At 42.9% G+C, this 21,105-nt stretch overlaps 1 protein-coding gene across 1 annotated transcript in view; it reads left to right on the top strand.

Moving 5' to 3' along the window:
- The window catches only part of LOC117876517 (NACHT, LRR and PYD domains-containing protein 3-like), a 116,210-nt gene that overhangs the window by 17,445 nt on the left and 77,660 nt on the right, over positions 1-21,105 (top strand). The window contains exons 4-6 of the mRNA XM_034768780.1: positions 335-2,024; positions 8,960-9,049; positions 16,132-16,245. Of these exons, the coding sequence (XP_034624671.1) occupies positions 335-2,024; positions 8,960-9,049; positions 16,132-16,245 (1,894 nt within the window). The remainder of the gene's footprint in view (positions 1-334; positions 2,025-8,959; positions 9,050-16,131; positions 16,246-21,105) is intronic.

Here is a 21,105-nt window from a genome sequence, read left to right as displayed (position 1 = left end):
AACGCTTCATGCCCTACTTTGATGTAGAGTACCATTGTGCACTGTTAAACACTTGGCAGGTTTCACCCTAGAGGTGGCTGCATTTCAGTTACTGATAAAATTATTCTTTATATATATATATATATGCATAGAAGGCCTGAGCCTACCCTTTTTTTCTCATGTGACTAATTTCAGTGGGATCACTGATGTGAGTAAGGACTGGGACCATAGTTAATTTATGTGGGGACACTTTATGATGATAGGTGCACTATAAACTTACAGTAACAGTATTATTGTTTAAATAGCATTATTGTAACATTCTAGTCATATCTAATGCTCCTTGTCACTAACTTAGCTTACAGGGTGAAGTACAAAGAACATATAAAAAACAAATACAGCGCAATAAAAGACATGAACTCTCGTCTTGGTGAAAATGTGAAGCTAAACAGCAGATATACAAAGTTGATCATTGTAAATGAACATCGTCACAAAAAACAGAGAGAAAATGAAATAATGGCCTTGGGACGGAAACATGCAGAAATCATGACTGAGCACGCTAGTCCTATCACCATAGGAGATTTATTTGAAACTGATGGAAATGGACAATTACCACAAATTGTGGTGCTGCAGGGAGCTGCAGGGATTGGAAAAACACTGACAGCAAAAAAGATCATGTTGGACTGGGCAAATGAAGAACTGTATCAGAGCAGGTTTGATTATGTTTTTTACATAAATTGTAGGAAAATTAACTTTGTCAGTGAGCAGGGAAGTGTTGAAGATTTGATCTTAAAGAATTGTCCTGATAAAAATACACCAACTAAAGAGATTCTGATGACTCCAGAAAAACTCCTGTTCATAATTGATGGCTTTGATGAACTGAGATTTTCCTTTAATCAACCAGAAAGTAATCTGTGCTCTGATCCCTGTGAGAAGCAGCCAGTGGAAATCATACTGAGCAGTTTATTTAGGAAAAAAGTGCTTCATAAATCTTACTTACTAATTACAACAAGACCAGTTGCTCTGGAGAATCTCTGGCAGTGTTTGGAATGTGCACGCTATGCGGAGATATTAGGATTTTCTGAAGTTGAGAGAGAAGAATATTTCTACAAGTTCTTTGGGAATGAAGAAAAAGCAAGAAAATCCTTTAACTTTGTAAAAGAGCGTGAAATGCTCTTCACCATGTGCTTTATTCCTAGTGTGTGTTGGATCATCTGCACTGTTCTGAAACAACAGATGGAAGCAGGTGAAGATCTTGCACAAACTTCCAGTACAATCACTGGAGTGTACATGCTCTATCTCTTCAGTTTATTAAAGGGTCACATCAGCATTTCAAAGCAACAGATACAAGTTAACTGGAAGGGACTTTGCTCCTTGGCTGCAGATGGACTCTGGAGGCAGAAAATACTGTTTGAGGAAGAAGATATCAAGAAACATGGCTTAGATAAACCTGATTCCCTCTTTCTGAATGAGAACATGTTTCAAAAAGACATTGACTGTGAATGTGTCTACAGCTTCATTCACTTGAGTTTTCAAGAGTTTTTTGCATCTTTGTTTTATGTATTGGAGAAAGAAGAAACAGTGGAAGATCCAGAAACTGCTATATACCATGTGAAAAATTTGTTAGAAAATTATGAAAAATCTGGAAATTATTCATTAATAGTGAGATTCCTGTTTGGTTTTTTAAATGAAGAGAGAATGAAGGACATGGAAAAAAAACTGAGCTGCAAAATTTCACCCCTATTTAAACCAATTTTATTGAAGTGGGTAAAAACAAACTTTGCTAAATGGGTGATTGAGAGATTTTTCCAACTTGAGGCATTTCACTGTTTGTTTGAAATTCAAGAAAAAAAATTTGTACAGAGTGCTATGAATCATTTCACTGAGCTAAAATTAACTTACCATAACTTTACCAAAATGGATCAAATTGTTCTTTCATTCTGTATAAAGAATTGCTGTAAACTGGAGTCACTTTGTCTAAACAAGTGTACATTTCAGATTGAAGACCTGAATGAAGATTCCCCAGCACCATCCAAGTGGTCATGTTGGTAAGTGTTGTCTGAGCTCCAAAAACACTTATGTAATTTAAGGAGCAAAACATACATGATTTTTCCCCCCAGGGTTGTCATAGCTCACAAATGTCTGAATGTCCCACCATAAAAATGACTTAATTTAGTGACAGACATCTAAGACTGGGCAGGACCATGCTCCATCCAGCCTAAACCTTAAAAGCATGGAAATAAGAAGTTAAGGAGAAGGACTTGTGCACGCCTTTCCACCCTCTTGTTCCCTAAACACTGTCAATAACATAATCCAGTGCTCCATTTGGTTTTCACCTCCAGCTCCAACATCTACCAAAAGAAATATGTACCCCAGCTTCATCACACTTCCACTCCAGTGCAAAACCCTATGGAGTGCTAGAGTGTGGAGCTGGAGGGAATGAGAGATGAAGAGACTGTGGCTGGCTGTGATCCTTTTAGAGATGGAGTGGATGTTCCACAGACAGCAAGAGAAGGGGAGGGTGGGAAAGGAGAGGGGTGAACATGAGATTAGGAAGGATGGCAGCAGAGGGGCCAAGGGGGTGGTGGGGATGAATGTGGGAGGTAGAAAGGGTGAGGATGGAGGGAGGACCCAGGTCAGGGCAGATATAGTCAGAGGTCAGGAGGAGGTTACATATATGGGACCTTGTGACCAGAGTCCCAGGGGAACCACACTGAAGTTACTCAATTAAGGCAAACTGCAAAGAATGGGACAGATAATTACCCAAAGCTGTTGGTCGTTCCAGTACTTAGATCCACCAAGCTAGCCTCAAAACAGCTTCTATAATACCTTACTGGTTACCCAGAAGCCAAAACAAAGTTCCCTTATAGCAACCCAGCCTTGGGCTTCTACCCAGACACCCAAGTCAAATATGAAAGTTCTACCAATCCCAAAGGATCGGGTACATTACCTCCCAAGTTAATGAATACTTCAGATCTTACCCCAAATACACACTTACAGCCAATCCTTATTAACTAAACAAAAAATGTATTTAAAAAGACAATAGAGTGTATTGGTTAAAAGATCAGTATACATACAGACATGAGTACAGTTCCGAGATCAGATTCATAGTAGAGATGAAAAAACAACGAGGAGTCCTTGTGGCACCTTAGAGACTAACAAATTTATTTGGGCATAAGCTTTCATGGGCTAAAACCCACTTGATCAGATGCAAAAAGTTCTTTCAGAATTAGTCCATAGGTTATAGTCCGATGTTCATATTCAGGGTGATCCAGGTGGGACTGGAGATCTCAGAATTATGACTCAAGGTTCCCCCGCATAAAGCATCAAGCAGATCTGAGATAAAAAAGATCAGGACCGGAGACACCTTTATACAGTTTCAGGCCTTCTCTTGACAGCTCAGAGTCCTTAGGTGAACAATAGGCAATCATGGAGACTTTGAAGTATACAGGTGATGCTTAGGAAATAGGTCATTAGCTACAGGGATTAACATAAGGCAGTTGCTTGTTTTCCACCATTCACAAGTGATTTGCTATACATTTCAAAGAGATGAATTCAGTGATATCCCCATATTTACAGTTCATTTAAATGTTAAGATCTTCCTTTGATCTCTGAATAAACAGACTACAGCATAGATAGGAAACCTTTGGTTACATTGTTAAACTCTAACAATATATATGTAAACCACAAAAACACAAACATTATATAATCTATTCCTAGAGGTTGAATTTGGGTCATTTATCCTACAGGATGCTTAACCCTTTCTAGCCAGGTGTGTCAGACCTATATCTATTTGTGATGGTGGGAGGAGAGGGGAGATTGGGATGGAGTAGGTAGAGCAGGTGGGAACTGTAGAGGGGTGAGGGAACACAAGGAAGGGGAAATGAGGCCAGTGGAAGGAAAGGAGGGAGAGGAGGACAGCTATGATAGTGCAGAAATGGGGGTGTGATGAGAACCATGGGTGATTGACAAGATTACAAACAGCAACAACAACAAAACTCCAAAAAAATAAAAATAGTTATCTACAAAGCTTTAACAAGTCTCTACAGAGCATGTGCAAACTGAGCTTTTTCAAAGGCTTATAACTTGGTCATATTTGTGTGGATTTTCATGGGAACAGCAAAAGGCATGTCCCTGACACAAAAACCAGCCCCCCCTGCCAAATTTCAAGTCCCTGCTCCAAAATATGTAGAAGTTAGAGCTTCTGAAGGAAAACTTTGCAACATTTTTTTTACATGGTCAAAACAACCTAATTCTCAGAAATGGCTGAAGCATTTTAGCAGAAACTTTCAGAATATTTAGCCTGATAGAAACACCAAGCTTGGAAAATTTCAGCCCAAATGGTTAAAACTTGGCAAAATTATAAGCAACTGAAAACTGGGACATGTCCAGCAATTTTAATAATAGGAATCGCTACCAGCTCTGCATATAATAATCTTTGTATAAGCACTGTCTGTTATAATGTGTAGATATGATGTCTTGCTCCCTGGATCCCTAATCCTGGCTGTGGCCTCCAGGGGCTATTGTACTACAAATAATCAATGGTAATAACTTTGGTTCTGTGCACTAGATCCCAGCTAGGGGAATCCAATGAATTGTTTTAACTTTCTCCTTTTTGTTGTTTGACTGGAGAGTAGCAAAAAAAGTTATTTTGACCTCGGGTGAAGATCTCTATTTTTAGAGTGTCCTAATCCAGGAACCTCTTGGCCAATTCACTTCAAAATTGATAGAAAAATTCAGCCTCCACCACAAACCTAACCGGACTACTCAGCTAGTGTTTGTCATCCACTTCCCCTTTGGGGAAGGAATATTTAAGTTGTTCAGGGTAAAAGTTGGATCTCCAATGTGACTTGAGCCCTGGCAATGTGCCAGAGAAAGTAAATTGCACATACAGCAGAACCCCATTTATCTAATCTAACTGGGACTAGGGCCAGATCGGATAAGCAAAATTTCGGATGATCCAGAGAATGGGCAACAAATTTTCTATCTGTTATTTTAAGCTGCAGAGTTGCTTTTAAACTCCCTGACCCCTCCTGGGAAAGCATATACAAACCATTACTTCTAGTAAAGAATATACAAAAGGGGTAGCAGATACTTCTGTGTAAGCACCAGGGTGTGAGCAATCAGGCCTAGTGGTCAGAGTTAGGAGCCAGGGGTCAGAGTTGCAGTCAGGGAATGAGCCAAGAGTCACAGCCAGAGCTAGAGTCCGGGTTAGGGTGGAGGAGCAGGGACTTGGAATGAGGCAGGAAATGGAAGCGGAGGAGAATCTGGGCTAAAGAGGGCAGGAACCAGGACAAGGCTGGGAGGCAGGAAGACAGGGCTAAGGAGTCAGGCGCGTAGACATGCTATGATGTGGCAGCCCAACAGGGGTCCACCTATTTGCCTGGACAATTTCCTGTGCCTCCTTCTGTCTTATGTAGTGTGTCCAATCCACTCAGTGGGGCCAGATGTCTTCTCCAATCAGGGGCTTGGTTGGCAGACCTCTTAGTGAACTAGAGCTCCTCTAGCCCCCTTGTCCTCAGGTTCTGGTAATCTGCTGGGTGGTTGCCATGATCTGAACAGTTTCTGGGATCTGAGGACTTGGGTTTGAGAGTCACAAACCCTCACATCGCCCAGTCCCCTAGGGTGCCCCACTCCAGGCAGTAGTGGACTGGGTTTTCCAGGGTGGTTTGTGTGAAGGTGTTTACCAGGTCAGGGGTGTGAACAGAGGACAACTCTTCAGGACCATATCCTTCCCAATTGACGAGATATCAGTCTACCCCATCTGATCTGACATCAGAGTTCTCACAGATGATATACTTTGTGATCTCAAACATGTACCAATGGGGTGGTTGGTGGTGGTTGGGAGCAGTGAGGGAATGGCTCCTTAATGTGGATTTCAGGAGAGATATTTGGAAAACTAAGTATATGTGGCGGGAACAGGTTAAGCTGATTGAAAGATGATTGGGTTTATTTGCCAGTGAATTTGGAGGGGCCAAGGAACCGGTAGTCCAATTATAAGATGACCTGTCTGTGTAGAGATGTTTCATCGAGAGCCATACCCTCTGGCTTACCAAAAGGATGGTCCCATTCTGTCATTGACAGACAGCACATTGTTTTTAGCTCTTCTTGGCATTTTCCAGGTGAACTTTTAGGTCTTCTTGAGTTTGGCATAGCTGTTGTATACAGTCCAGGGCTGCTGGGTTGTGGGATGTTTTGGATAGCTCAGATAGAACCGGGGGTGGAACCCATAGCCCAAAAAATAGGGGCTTTGCCCCATAGAGGCATGTTCTGCATTTTTGCATATGAACTCTGCCTGAGGTAGCAGCAAAGACCAGTTGTGCTGGTGGAATTTTACATAGCATTGAAGATATTGTTCCAGGACCTGGTTGGTTCTCTCCATTTGACGTTTTGTCTGGGGGGATAGATGAAGGAGAGACAGAAGCAGATATCCAAAAATCCAGAGACTTTTTTGCTGGAAGAGGGAGATAAATTACATACTGCAGTCAGAGATGATGTGCTCCAGACCCTGGATTTAGTAACCACTAGTGCACTTTATTCTCAGGCTTGTTCCACATCTATTTCACCATGTACAATTAACCATGCACTGCCTGCAGGCAGGAGGGGAAAGCTACCTCCCTGCTTCCACTCCCTGCCTTTTCCCTTTCTTCCTGCTCCCCCCTGGCTTACTTCCCCATAGGCTTTTATGCAGCCCCAGGCTAATTAGGTAGCAGCTGTCTCCGCTTCCCCAGTTAGGGGCAGGTTATCTCCAGCCCACTCTAATCTGTTCCCCTAATGAGGAGCAGGCATGACAGAGGGCTGAATCTGCAACCCTTTGCCCAGCACCGGTCACATCCACCCAGAGCCAGGCAGTTTCCTGGGAGGAGGGTGAGCCAGTGCAGGTGATGAAGTGTGCCATCTTTGTGACATGGTTCACTACTGTCTAAATGGTCTTGAATCCATTGAACTCAGGTAATTCTACTACAAAATCAAGGGTGGTAACTTCTCAGAGGCCGGGTGGAGTCTCGAGGGGTTGCAGGAGTCTGAAGAATTTATTGTGCAGTACCTTGGAGTGGGTGAATACATTGCAAAAGGCCACACAGACCTGCACTCTGTGGCCTGCATGCAAGGCCACCAGAAAAGAGGAGACTGGGCACTGAGTTTTAAAGTGGCCAAAATGTCCTGTCAGTGGGGAGTCATGACAAACTTGTAGGGTTATAGTCCTTGGAGCCAGGGGAGGGGAACAAATATATTCCCTTTCATGTATGCACACTGTCTTGGACATCATGGGGATTTTTCTACTTAGGACTTCTGCTCATTGGGAGGGATCCCATGGGCTGAAACTGACTATGAGGGTGAGCAGGCCTCGGTGGGGATCTGTGCCCATAAACTTTTGAGGCTTGAGGATGGCAGAGGTTTTAGGGTTTGAGTCCTTCAGGTCAGCATTAATATTCTCCCTTCTGGGACAGAGCATCAACCTTGTTCTTTTTGGTTCCTGGATGATTAGGAAATCAAAGCACAAAAAGAATAAGGCCTACCTAAGTTGTTGCTGGTTGAGAACGCTGGGCCTATGCAGATATATTAGGTTCTTAAGATTGGTGTACACCTGGACAAGGTATGGGGCCCCTTCTGGATACTGGCACCACTCCTCAAAGGCAGTCTTAATTGCCAGCAGTTCTTTGTCTAAAATGTTGTAATATTGCTGTGTGGGTGTGTGTTTCCTGGAGTAAAAAGCCCATGGATGTAGCAAATGTTGAGGATTGTGACTTTGGGATAGCACCACTCCTATCACCAAGTTGGAAGTGTCCACTTCAATGATGAAGGCTTGCACGGTGTCAGGATGAACCAATAGGGAATTGGTGATAAATGTGACTTTTATTTGCTTGAAAGCATGTTGGACTTCAGGTGACCAGAGGAACCTAGTATTTTTGTGGAGCAGGGCCATAAGAAATGTTGTAGTTCACAAATGTTCCATGGCGATATCTACTTGAGGACTGCCTTTACTTAGTGTAGGTCTGTTTTGATACCAGTGAGATATAGGATGAAGCTGAAGAATTCTGTGGAGGTCTGATCAAAGGTGCATTTTTTCTAGCTTAGCATAGAGATCATGTTAGTGTAGCCTCTTCAGGATGGAACAGACATCCATCCATGTGTGTTGTTCAGCGTTGTCTGAAAATATGTTATCCAGGTATGCTACCATGTATTGGTCCAGAGTGTCCCAAAGAATATCAATAATAAAATGCTGAAATATTGCTGGCATGTTTGTCAAACCAAAGGGCATCACAAGATACTTGTAGTGACTAATGAGTTTGAAAGACAGTTTTCCATTTGTCCTCAGCTCTAACCTGCTTGTGCAGTGCTGAATGCCACTTGGGGTACAGGGGACTCTGCTGGGTTCATCTGGTACACCCTGTCATATGGACACAGAATGGGATGAGGCAGCCCAGTTATTTCAGTTTTGATGGGGCTTGGAGGATGAGGTCAAGGATGATCTGGCCCAAGTTGAGACTCCAACGGAGTCTTTGTAGAGCTTGTTATTCAGATTGACAATAGTCTAAATGAGCAATAAAAAGAAAGAGGGGCATGACAACCACACCCCTCAATATTGTATTTTCGTGAGTTGAGCTATTGTAGCTCCAGAACTGATTTAAAAAACAAGTGACTGACCAAAACAAAAGCATAAAACCACTGGAGACATTACCACTGGTGTGAGTTCTTAGAACTGCAAAGTGAATGCTCAGAGTACCACACGTTCAAAAAATGAATAGGTTGTACTTAGAGTAGGTTCTACTATTTTACTCTGTGTATTTAGAGTACATCATAATGTTCTTGATATATTTTTGGTCTGGAGGATTTAGGTATGAATGTAATGAATTGAAATGGCAGAATAACTTGCATGTCATTTATGATCACACCATGCAAGAGCCTATTTTAATGTCCAGGAAATAGAATTAAAATTTGTCTGCAGAGAACAGAATAGAAAATGTCTAATCTCTCTTTTCAGGGCACAGCGTCAGGATAAGCCACATCATTCACCTATTTACCTGCTCTGTCAAGCATTGGAGGATCCAAACTGTAAATTAAAGACACTAAAGTAAGAAATTATGCCTTCCTTTTTTAACATCCCCTTTTTACTGCTGTTATCTCAGAAATTCTACAGCCATGCAAATCTTCACCACTGCCAGTTAGGAATTTATTTAAATGTCCAGTCAATGGGGCAGATTCTTCGTAGGTATAAATTCTCATAGCTCCATTGAAGTCAAGTTACACCAGCTGAGTATTTGCTGGAATATATGTGGGGTTAGTTTATATATCAACCTAGTGGTTCAAAGACATCTACCTAATTCCCAGAGCAACAGGTGAGCAGGAGAGACACAGCTAAGTAGTCTGGCTGGTGGCGGGAGAGGTTGCTTGAGGTCAGGAAAGACTCAGGAGTCTGGAGAGAAGATTTTAGGTATTTTAATTGTAGGTATTTCTAGGTGCCTGTCACCCTGGTGTCTAAGACCTGTACCTCTCTCTTTGTTTAACATCATTGTATCCTCATTTGATATCATTTCTCACTAATTCAAAGGTGGGGTTTTGGGAGGAGGAGGAATTGTGGGTTTTTTTTCTCTCTCTCTGTCCCACTGTTACAGTTCTCAGGGCACCCAGGACTAGGAGTCACCTCCTTACCCCCTGCCTCCAGCGAGAGGAGTCTTTCTCGTAATAGCTGGCCATCAGTTTCCTGACACCAACAGCCCTTCACTCACTCAAGCACTCTCATCTGGGATCATACCAGCCCCAGCTTTGCCTTGCGGGTTAACAAGAGAGAAACCTGCATCACCAGGTCCCTTTGAATCATTCCCTTCTGGCTCCTGACATTGGCCAGCCACAGAAGTACCAGATCCTCTGCACCCAAAGGTGCAGTGTACCCCAGTTTACCAGTTTTACTTTCAATCACCACTCCTGTAAACCACACAGCACTTGTGCACTCTTGTAATAAAACAAAAGTAGGTTTATTTAAGAAAGAATAAAGATTTATCTAGAAATGAGAGAAAGTCATGGAAACAACTGGTTACAATACAAAATCATTAAACCTGAAACTGGGACTACAGTTGTCGATAATTACCTTTCCTATATAACAAAGTAGGTTTTCCGCACAAAATTCAATCTGTTCCAGAGCTGGCTGGTGTCATAAAAACCAGGATGCAAACATTCAGGACAGTCCCCCTCCCCGTCTCCTCAAGAGGTTTCCTCAGTGAATGAATACAGAGTGCCTTTCCCTACACTGATATATTGAAAACAGTCATTTGCTGTATTCATAGCCAAGATGACCCCCTACCTGCTGTAATGTTCCTTTTCACCTCCAAATGGTTTTGATTGTTTTCAATTGTCTGATGGTTTTCCATTGCCTGATCTAGGATGTGACAAGGGTAGTCCACAGAGCCTTGCATTACCTCACAGGCTGGCTAGGAAGGAGTGACAGATTGCTCTTTCTGGAATGGGTCATCACTGACACCCTGGTGACTAATTTTTACTGCAAGTCCATAAAGCATATTTTTAATATAAATACACTGTTCCATAAATATTAGCTGTACCAAATAACCAAGCTTAGTCAAATTTATTAATAAAAAACAAAGCAATAGAATATGAAAAGGAGGCATGCATACCACTCCTTCTGAGAATTAATCTCACAGCCTGTTCTCTTTACACAAAAGGTGTGCTTCAAAAATATGCACTCAAGATAGCACAGCATGCTTAGTTACAAGTTAGAAAACATTGATGATGTCACCCAGGACTAGAATTCACCAGTCAGCTTTTTACCTTTTCTTCTTGTATCATGGTGCATCTTTCTCTTTCTTTTGAATACTACATTACAAGAGCTACGAAAGCACTACCCAAGCTGTACTAGTACAATGGATGTATAGTGACTTTGATAAGTTATATATTTGCTAATGCAAAAAGCCATGTTTTGCTTTGTAGAGTATTGTGCTATCTATCTATCTATCTATCTATCTATCTATCTATCTATCTATCTATATATATACATAAGTGAGCAAAAGTGAACAAAATTGTGGGAAAGATATAAAATATACATACAATATTAATGTGGTTTCAGCAGCAGTGGCGATCCCTCAAGGTCGATCTTTCACAGGTTTTATTTTTTATGGGTCCTTTGGTGACTGAGGAGTCTGATCCTTGAGCTGCAGACTCGTTGGCAGATGTTGCAGGTGGTGTTGGAAGTCAGGGTTGGGCCACGATTCCTGTGTGAGCTCTCTGTCCTTTCTTTTCTGGCATTTTTCTGTGACCGGAGCAAGACGATTTTCCTCAAAAGTGGATGTTCTCTCTCTCTGACAAGTCTTCACTAGTTATTCCTATCCTGGGGTACTTTCTCTCAGTGTGTGGTATCACTGCCACATCTCTTGATATTTATCTTCAGGATGTCTTTAAAGTGGGGTTTTTTGGCCTCTCCATTTCTTTTCTCCTTTGAGTTGGGCATACAGCAATTATTTTGGTAAGTGTACATCAGGCATGCAAACACAGTGCCTGCTCCACCTCAGCGGGTGCTGGATAATCAGGGACTCAACACTGAAGATGTTGGCCTCTGTGAGGACACTGCCATTAGTGTGGCGATCCTCCCACTTTATATTGAGGATCTTCTGACGAAAGTGCTGGTGCTGGTGTTCCAGGTTTTTCAGGTGTTTTTTATAGGTCACCCAAGTCTCACAGCCGTAGAGGAGGGTCGGGTTTACCCCCGCTTTATAAACTAAAAGTCTAGTATGTGTTCTGATGATGTAGTTGTTGAACACCCGGCAAGACAGTCTGCCAAAGGCAAGGCTGGCACAGCTGATTCTGTGCTGAAGCTAGACATCTATGTCTGCCCTCTGTGAGAGATGGCTGCCAAGACAGTTCTTCTCTGTCCAATGTAGATCTTCCTTGCTGGGTCTGATGATTGACCGGGAACTGGCTGGGGGAGAACTTTGGTTTTGCCAATGTTCAGAGTTGGCTCTAGGCTTTTGAAAGCTTCAGAGAAGCAATTAAGGGCTGTATGTAGATCCTTCTTTAAGTGTGCAACTACAGCACAATCATCTGCGTACTGGAGTTTGGTTATTGTTTCCAATATTACTTTAGTTCTGGCACAGAGACTAGAAAGATTGAAGAGGTTGCTGTCAGTCTGATATTGGATGCCAGTGCCCTGTGGTAGATGGACTTGGGTTAATGTTTTCATACCTGCTAAGAAAATGGAGAAAAGGGTGGATGCTAGTAAACAACCTTGTTTTACACCAGTTCGGATGACAAAGAGCTCAGAGGTAGAGCCACTGCACAGGATGGAGGCAGTCATCTGGTTGTGGAGGAGTCTTACAACGGTGATAAATTTGCTTGGGCAACCAAACTTGGACATGATTTTCCACAGAGCCTCATGGTTGACAAAGTCAGAAGTTTTGTTTAGATCAATAAATGCCATATACAGCTCCTTGTGTTGTTCTTGACATTGTTCCTGGATCTGCCTGGCTGTGAAAATCATGTTGGTGGTGCCTCATGATGGTCGGAAGCCGCACCAGGACTTTGGAAGTACTTCCTCCGCAAGAGGGAGCAGGTGATTCAGTAAGATTATATCAAGAATCTTCCCATCAATGCAGACCAGGGCAATGCCTCAATAGTTGAGTCGTCCCTATCTAATTTTTTGAAAATGGTGACTATGTTAGCGTTACATAAGTCAGCAGGGATTTCTTCAGTGCGCCAGTTTTTGAGAGGCAGCAAATGAAGCTTCTTAGTCAGTGTTTCTCTCCACACTTTCAGTACTTCAGCTGGTTTTCCATCAGGACCTGATGCTTTATTGTTCTTCATTTGCTTAATTGATTTGCAGATCTCCTCAGGTATTGGTGGGTTGGCAAGAGTTTCCCAGATTGGGTGCTAAGGGATGGAGTCAATGGTATCATCAGTCACAGTGGATTCTCGATTTAGGAGCTTTTGATTGTGTTCCTTCCAGCGGTTTTTGATGGATTCATTATCTTTAAGAAGAGTATTACCACTTAAGATCTCAGCAGTGTGAGGCCACATGAGCTTGAACTATACAGGGTCTTTGTCTCACAAAAAAAGTTCAACATATCATGTCTGTTAGTGAATGCTTGGATTCCTTTTGTTTTGTCCTCCCAACAGTTGTTTTTGATTTCTCAGATTCTCCTTTGAACCTCAGCTTTGAGCTGATGGAAAGAGCTCTGCTTCTGACTGGATGGTGGTTGGTTTTGCCCGTCACAGAAAGCTTTTCTCTTCTGGTCCAAAAGGGCTGTGATCTCAGTGTTATTGTCATCAAATCAGTCCTGATGGTGGCGGATAGCAAGGCCAATGGATTCCTCACAAGCCTCATGGATGGTCAGTTTTAGAGTTTCCCAGTCTTCTTTGGCATTTGTGTTGTCATTTCCAGGTGCACATATGGTCAGTTTTTCACTGAGGAGTGCTTGGAAGTTGTCCTGTTGCACTGAGGATAGAAGTCTTTGGATGTTGTGTTGCCATCTGTGTGATCTGGATTGCTTTCTATATTTTGGTGCAATCCTAATGGACATACCACTGCCTGGTGAGGTCAGTTAAGTATAGCAATCGTTGGGTCCTCTCATGACATGGGTGATATGGACATCTCTTGGACCCTATGTTGTTACAATGACATAGTTTAGGAGGTGCCACTGTTTTGAATGGAGGTGTTGCCAAGTTGTTTTGTACTTGTTGCTTTGTCTGATGATTGTGTTTTATGATGACATGTTTGTACTCTGCATTTCCTGAGTAGAAGGATGCCATTGGAATTGTTTTTTTTCACTCCTTCCTTCCTACTAGTGTTACTCCATACATTAGAATCTTGGCCAACTTGGCATTAAAGTCCCCAAGAGGATTATCTTATCTGTTTTTGGAGTGGATGATAGCATTTTATTAAGGTCAGTGTAGAAGGATTTTTTCTGTTTTTCAGTGTCAAGTGTTGGCGCATATGCACTGATGGTGATGGTAAATGACTTATTGACCAGTTGGATGCGGAGGGTCATAAGGCGCTCGTTGATGCCAATGGGGAGCTCAGTCAGGCAATTGACTAGAAGGTAACACCATGTATTTGTCTGTTGCTTGCTGGTTTTCCTTTCCAGAAGAAAGTGTAACCACCACCCTCTTCCCTCAAGTGGCCTTCATCTGCCTGTCTTGTCTGGCTGCAAGCAGCAATGTCGATGTTGTACCTCGGGAGTTCTCGGGTGACAATTGCTGTTCTGCATTTGGGTCTTTCACTTTTTGATTAATCTACTAGGGTATGGACATTCCAAGTTGCAAGAAATATTATTTTTCGACCACAATTGGGAGTGATCCCTCTGCATGCGGTTACCTAGTTGGGTATGGTGGGATAGCCTATGTTTGGGGCACCTTTTCTAGCCACTTCCCCATATGGGGTGAGCAGAGGGGTTCCTAAAAATGCCTGCTCAGTCATGACCACTTCTGCCAAAAATGCCCCTCATCCCAGTCCAGGGACACATGACGACCATCTTGCCTTCACCGCCTGTGTGTGGGTCTGTGACTAGGGACTTCTGGACTTCACTTCACCTATCCCCATCGTCAGTTGCCCATCGCCGCAGGACTTTTATGGGTGGGGGTGGAGAGAAAGTTCTTCCTGTGAAAGAAGTCTGTTTGGGAGTAGTTTAATGTGGGGGAGCTGTTGGACAGCAGCAGACACACAAATCTTGGCAGAAGGGGCACCTGCGTATGGTGGCCAGGAGTCTGAGATGACTGGGAGTTTCTCCTTCCTTGCAGCCTTCATCCACCTTCGCAGCTGTTGAGAGGTAATCCTGCTTAATCTGCCTGCTCTGCTGTTGAGGTTTTATACTGGGTTGTGTTGGGCTGCGCTTTGTCTGGTACCTCGCCTTTGAATTTACCACCATGGGTGACCCTACCAGGAGTGCAGAATTCCCGATGGCATCGCTCTTAGGGTCTTAAGCATATGCAAGCTTCTCCACCACATCAAGGTGGCAGCCCCAGGAGAAGTAATGTGGTGTATCCTAGGCCTAACATGTACGTTTTGGCTAACAAGAGAGATGGCGACAAAGGCATGGACAACAGAGTCAAAGGACTGAAAGACTGAGGAATGGATGTGGGAGAGCAGCCTAGAGGGGAATTGAATGGAATATTCTTTTTCTGTATCCAAGACCCAATGGTCCAATATAATTCCACTCTGGAAAAGAAAAAAAGAAAATCTAGTCCCGCAAAGAAGGAAGCATATGAATTCCCTACAGAAATTTAGTTTGTGGATCTCATTGTACCATCAAATCATCTGTTTAGTACATGGTTAGCACTCTTCCCCCAGCCACAGGCTTCCATATTATTTGATGATAACCCAACACACCAGATTTTTTCTTCAAACATCTAATCCCACAGGTCACTGAGCTCTCTGTTAAAATGTCCCATCACTGCACTACTGCACTACTGGTAACAACAGCTGTTGGCATTTTTACTAAGAGCAGTGGTCATTGGCACTGGCAGGCAGCCTGCCACCAGGTGAGCTGCAGCAGGGAAAGATTGTAACAATTTCACTGTGGTCCACCTTTGAGCCTGGGCTCCCTAGGGAATTCCAGACTTTTCTAGTGTATAGTGAATCCTGGGGAAAACGGGAGAGGAAGGAGGGAATGGAAACTTGCCAAAACTGAGCCCATTCCTGAATCCTGATGGTGCAATACTAAGTAATCTATAGACAGTGGCTTATTTGCTGAGTCTTAAGTGGAAATGAGGCAAAAAGGAAGAACAACAGGTTTCCCCATCCATAAAACTATCATACAACTTCCAATGCAGCAGCATTTTCGTTATTTACCAATGAGATGCCTTTCCTTCCTTTTCTTTTAACTCCTAATTTATAAGAAGTTTCTTCATTAGGGTAAGCCAAACTGGAGTGTGGGCTCTTTGCCTTAGAATGACATTTATATATGGAAGACAGAATCAATGAGAGCTACACATGCATATGGATTGAAATTCACACATGGTCATGTGGCCCTCAGCATCCACTATTACACCACTGTGATTTTATTCCCAGAATAGAATCTTTCTAGAAACCCAGTGGTACCCACTGAGGGAACTGCACAAACAGAAGTGTTCATTTCCTTCTGTTTCTGTATCCTGCAGATTTACTGGATGCTCTCTCACAGTCACTTGTTGTGAGGATCTCTCCTCTCTTCTCAGTACCAAGCAGACCCTGACACAGTTGGACCTGGCGTTTAACCACCTCAGAGACCCAGGAACTAGGCTGCTATGTGCGGGACTGAAAAACCCAAACTGCAAACTGCAGAAACTGAAGTAAGTACTTATACATTTCCATTCTGTGAAGAACTGGGCAGGGTGTGTAGATGCTGTAAGATGTCTGCTCCATTCTGGTATAACAGAATAAATAACAAAAATATTCAAAACAAAACCTGGTAGTAATGGAGGACTTTAACTCTCCTGGTGTCTGTTGGAAAAATAATCTGGCAAAACACATAAAGTTCTTGGATTATATTGGGGACAGGTTCTTGTTTCGGAAAGTGGAAGAAGTGAGCAGCAAACAGCCATTTTAGATTTGATTCTGACTAATAGGGAGGAATTGGTTGTGACTCTGAAGGTGGAAGGGAATGTGGGTGAAAGTAATCATGAAATGACAGGTTTCATGATTCTAAGGAAGGAGTGAGAGCACCAGAATAGGATAATGGACTTCAAAACAGACTTGAACAAATTCAGAACTGGTAGGTAAGGTCCCACAGGAAGAAAATCTAAGGGATAAAGGTGTTTAGAAAAGCTGGCAGTTTCTCAAAGAGGCAATATTAAAAGCGCAACAGAAAACTATCCTGGTGCAAAGGAAATATAGGAAGAATAGTAAGAGGCCAATATGGCTCCAACAGGGGCTATTTAAGAACTTGAAAATCAGAAAAGGAATCCCACAGAATGTAGAAATATGGACAGATATGAAGGATGAGTAGAAAAAAAATCACATGCATGTAGGAACAAAATCATAAAGGCTAAGGCACAAAATGAGTTACGTCTAGCAATGGATATACAAGGTAATAAGGAGAGGTTCTATAATAAATATATTGGGATCAAGAAAAAAATGAAGGAATTTGTAGGTCCATTACTTAGCAGGAAGGTGAGCTAATAATGGATGACATCAAGAAGTCTGAGATATTTAATGCTTATTTTACTTCAGTCTTCACTAAAAAGGTTAATTGTGACCAGATACTTAATACAATTAATATTAACAAGGGGGAAGGAACACAAGTCAGACTAGGGAAAGAACAGGTTGAAATATTTAGAGAAGTTAGATATATTCAAATCAGCAGTATCTGATGAGATTTACCAGTTGAGTGTACTTAAGAAACTAGCTGAAGCAATCTCAGAACCATTAGTGATTTATCTTCAATAACTTTTGGAGGATGTGGAGAAGGGCAAACACAGTATCTACCTTTAGAAAGGGGAACAAGGAGGACCCAGGGAATGACAAACCATTCAGCTTAACTTCGATACATGGAAAGATACTGGAACAGATTATTAAATAGTCAATTTCTAAGCACCTAGAGGATAAGTAATAGCCCAGCATGAATGTATCAAGAATAAATCATGGCAGATAAATCTAATTTCCTTCATTCTTGGCCTAGTGGATAAGGGAGAAGCAGATGTGATATATCTTGATTTTAGTAAGGCTTTTGACACAGTCCCACATGGGACTCATAAGCAAACAAGGAAAATGTGTTCTAGATGACATTACTATAAGGTGGGTGCACAGCTGGTTGAAAAAATGTACTCAGAATAGTTATCAATAGTTTTATTTCAAACTGGGAGGATATATCTAGTGAAACCCGGTGAACCTAGGAGGGCTTTAAACTAGGTTCACCGGGGGAAGGAGACCAAAGCCCTGAGGTAAGTGGGGAACTGGGATACTGGGAGGAAGCATAAGCAGGAGAATGCAAGAGGGGAGGACTCCTGTCTCAGACTGAGAAAACGGGACAATCAGCGAGTTATCTTAAGTACCTTTACACAAATGCAAGAAGCCTGGGAAACATGCAGGGAGAACTGGAAGTCCTGGCACAGTCAAGGAACTATGATGTGATTGGAATAACAGAGACTTGGTGGGATAACTCACATGACTGAAGTACTGTCATGGATGGCTATAAACTGTTCAGGAAGGACAGGCAGGGCAGAAAAGGTGGGAAGTTGCATTGTATGTAAGAGAGGAGTATGACTGCTCAGAGCTCCGGTATGAAACTGCAGAAAAACCTGAGAGTCTCTGGATTAAGTTGAGAAGTGTGAGCAACAAGGGTGATGTCGTGGTTGGAGTCTGCTATAGACCACCAGACCAGGGGGATGAGGTGGATGAGGCTTTCTTCTGGCAACTAGCAGAAGTTACTAGATCGCAGGCCCTGGTTCTCATGGGAGACTTTAATCACCCTGATATCTGCTGGGAGAGCAATACAGCGGTGCACAGACAATCCAGGAAGTTTTTGGAAAGTGTAGCGGACAATTTCCTGGTGCAAGTGCTGGAGGAACCAACTAGGGGCAGAGCTCTTCTAGACCTGCTGCTCACAAACAGGGCGGAATTAGTAGGGGAAGCAAAAGTGGATGGGAACCTGGGAGGTATTGACCATGAGATGGTCGAGTTCGGATCCTGACACAAAGAAGAAAGGAGAGCAACAGAATACGGACTCTGGACTTCAGAAAAGCAGACTTTGACTCCCTCAGGGAACTGACAGGCAGGATCCCCTGGGAGAATAACATGAGGGGGAAAGGAGTCCAGGAGAGCTGGCTGTATTTTAAAGGATCCTTATTGAGGCTGAAGAAAAAAACCATCCCGATATGTAGAAAGAATAGTAAATATGGCAGGCGATCAGCTTGGCTTAACAATGAAATCTTTGCTGATCTCAAACGCAAAAAAGAAGCTTACAAGAAGTGGAAGATTGGACAAATGAGCAGAGAGGAGTATAAAAATATTGCTCAGGCATGCAGGAGTGAAATCAGGAAGGCCAAATCACACTTGGAGTTGCAGCTAGCAAGAGATGTTAAGAGTAACAAGAAGGGTTTCTTCAGGTATGTTAGCAACAAGAAGAAAGTCAAGGAAAGTGTGGGCCCCTTACCGAATGAGGGAGGCAACCTAGTGACTGAGCATGTGGAAAAAGCTAATGTACTCAATGATTTTTTTTGCCTCTGTCTTCACGAACAAGGTCAGCTCCCAGACTGCTGCACTGGGCAGCACAGTATGGGGAGAAGGTGACCAGCCCTCTGTGGAGAAAGAAGTGGTTTGGGACTAATTAGAAAAACTGGATGAGCACAAGTCCATGGGGCTGGATGCGCTGCATCCGACGGTGCTAAAGGAGTTGGCGGATCTGATTGCAGAGCCATTGACCATTATCTTTGAAAACTCATGGTGATCAGGGGAGGTCCCGGATGACTGGAAAAAGGCTAATGTAGTGCCCATCTTTAAAAAAGGGAAGAAGGAGGATCCGGGAAACTACAGGCCAGTCAGCTTCACCTCAGTCCCTGGAAAAATCATGCAGCAGATCCTCAAGGAATCAATTCTGAAGCACCTAGAGGAGAGGAAAGTGATCAGGAACAGTCAGCATGGATTCACCAAGGCCAAGTCATGCCTGACTAACCTAATTGCCTTCTATGAGGAGATAATTGGGTCTGTTGGTGAGGGGAAAGCAGTGGATGTGTTATTCCTTGACTTTAGCAAAGCTTTTGATAGTCTCCCACAGTATTCTTGCCAGCAAGTTAAAGAAGTATGGGCTGGATGAATGGACTATAAGGTGGATAGAAAGCTGGCTAGATCGTCGGGCTCAACGGGTAGTGATCAACGGCTCCATGTCTAGTTGGCAGCCGGTTTCAAGCGGAGTGCCCCAACGGTCAGTCCTGGGGCTGGTTTTGTTCAATATCTTCATTAATGATCTGGAGGATGGTGTGGACTGCACTCTCAGCAAGTTTGCAGATGACATTTAAACTGGGAGGAGTGGTAGATACGCTGGAGGGTAGGGATAGGATACAGAGGGACCTAGACAAATTAGAGGATTGGGCCAAAAGAAATCTGATGAGGTTCAACAAGGACAAGTGCAGAGTTCTGCACTTAGGACGGAAGAATCCCATTCACTGTTACAGACTAGGGACCGAATAGCTAGGAGGCAGTTCTGCAGAAAAGGACCTAGGGATTACAGTGGACAAGAAACTGGATATGAGTCAACAGTGTGCCCTTGTTGCCAAGAAGGCTAATGGCATTTTGGGCTGTATAATTAGAGGCATTGCCAGCAGATCGAGGGATGTGATCATTCCCCTCTATTCGACATTGTTGAAGCCTCATCTGGAGTACTGTGTCCAGTTTTGGGCCCCACACTACAAGAAGGATGTGGAAAAATTGGAAAGAGTCCAGCGGAGGGCAACAAAAATGATTAGGGGGCTAGAGCACATGACTTATGAGGAGAGGCTGAGAGAACTGGGATTGTTTAGTCTGCAGAAGAGAAGAATGAGGGGGGATCTGATAGCTGCTTTCAACTACCTGAAAGGGGGTTCCAAAGAGGATGGATCTAGACTGTTCTCAGTGGTACCAGATGACAGAACAAGGAGTAATGGTCTCGAGTTGCAGTGGGGGAGGTTTAGGTTGAATATTAGGGAAAACTTTTTCACTAGGAGGGTGGTGAAGCACTGGAATGGGTTACCTAGAGAGGTGGTGGAATCTCCTTCCTTAGAGGTTTTTAAGGTCAGGCTTGACAAAGCCCTGGCTGGGATGATTTAGTTGGGAATTGGTCCTGCTTTGAGCAGGGGGTTGGACTAGGTGACCTCCTGAGGTCCCTTCCAACCCTGATATTCTATGATTCTATGATAAGCCCTGCATGGGTCTGGTACTATTACATTTTTTTTTATTAATTGCTTGAATAATGGATGAGAGAGTATGTTTATAAAATTTGTGGATGACACCAAGCTGGGAGAGGTTGCAAGCACTTTTGAGCACACGATCAAAATTCAAAGTGACCTTAATGAATTAGCCTCAGATCAACAATATGAAATCCAGTAAAGGTAAGTACAAAGTATTACACTTAGGAAGGAAAAACCAAAAGCACAACTGCAAAATGGGGAATAACTGGGTAGGTGATAGTACTGCTGAAAAAGATCTGGGGATAGAGTTGATCACAGATATAATATGAT

The sequence above is a fragment of the Trachemys scripta genome, chromosome 4 (assembly GCF_013100865.1).
Source record: "Trachemys scripta elegans isolate TJP31775 chromosome 4, CAS_Tse_1.0, whole genome shotgun sequence".
In the NCBI taxonomy this organism is placed as follows: Eukaryota; Metazoa; Chordata; order Testudines; family Emydidae; genus Trachemys; species Trachemys scripta.
This window is presented reverse-complemented; position numbering and strand designations above follow the sequence as displayed.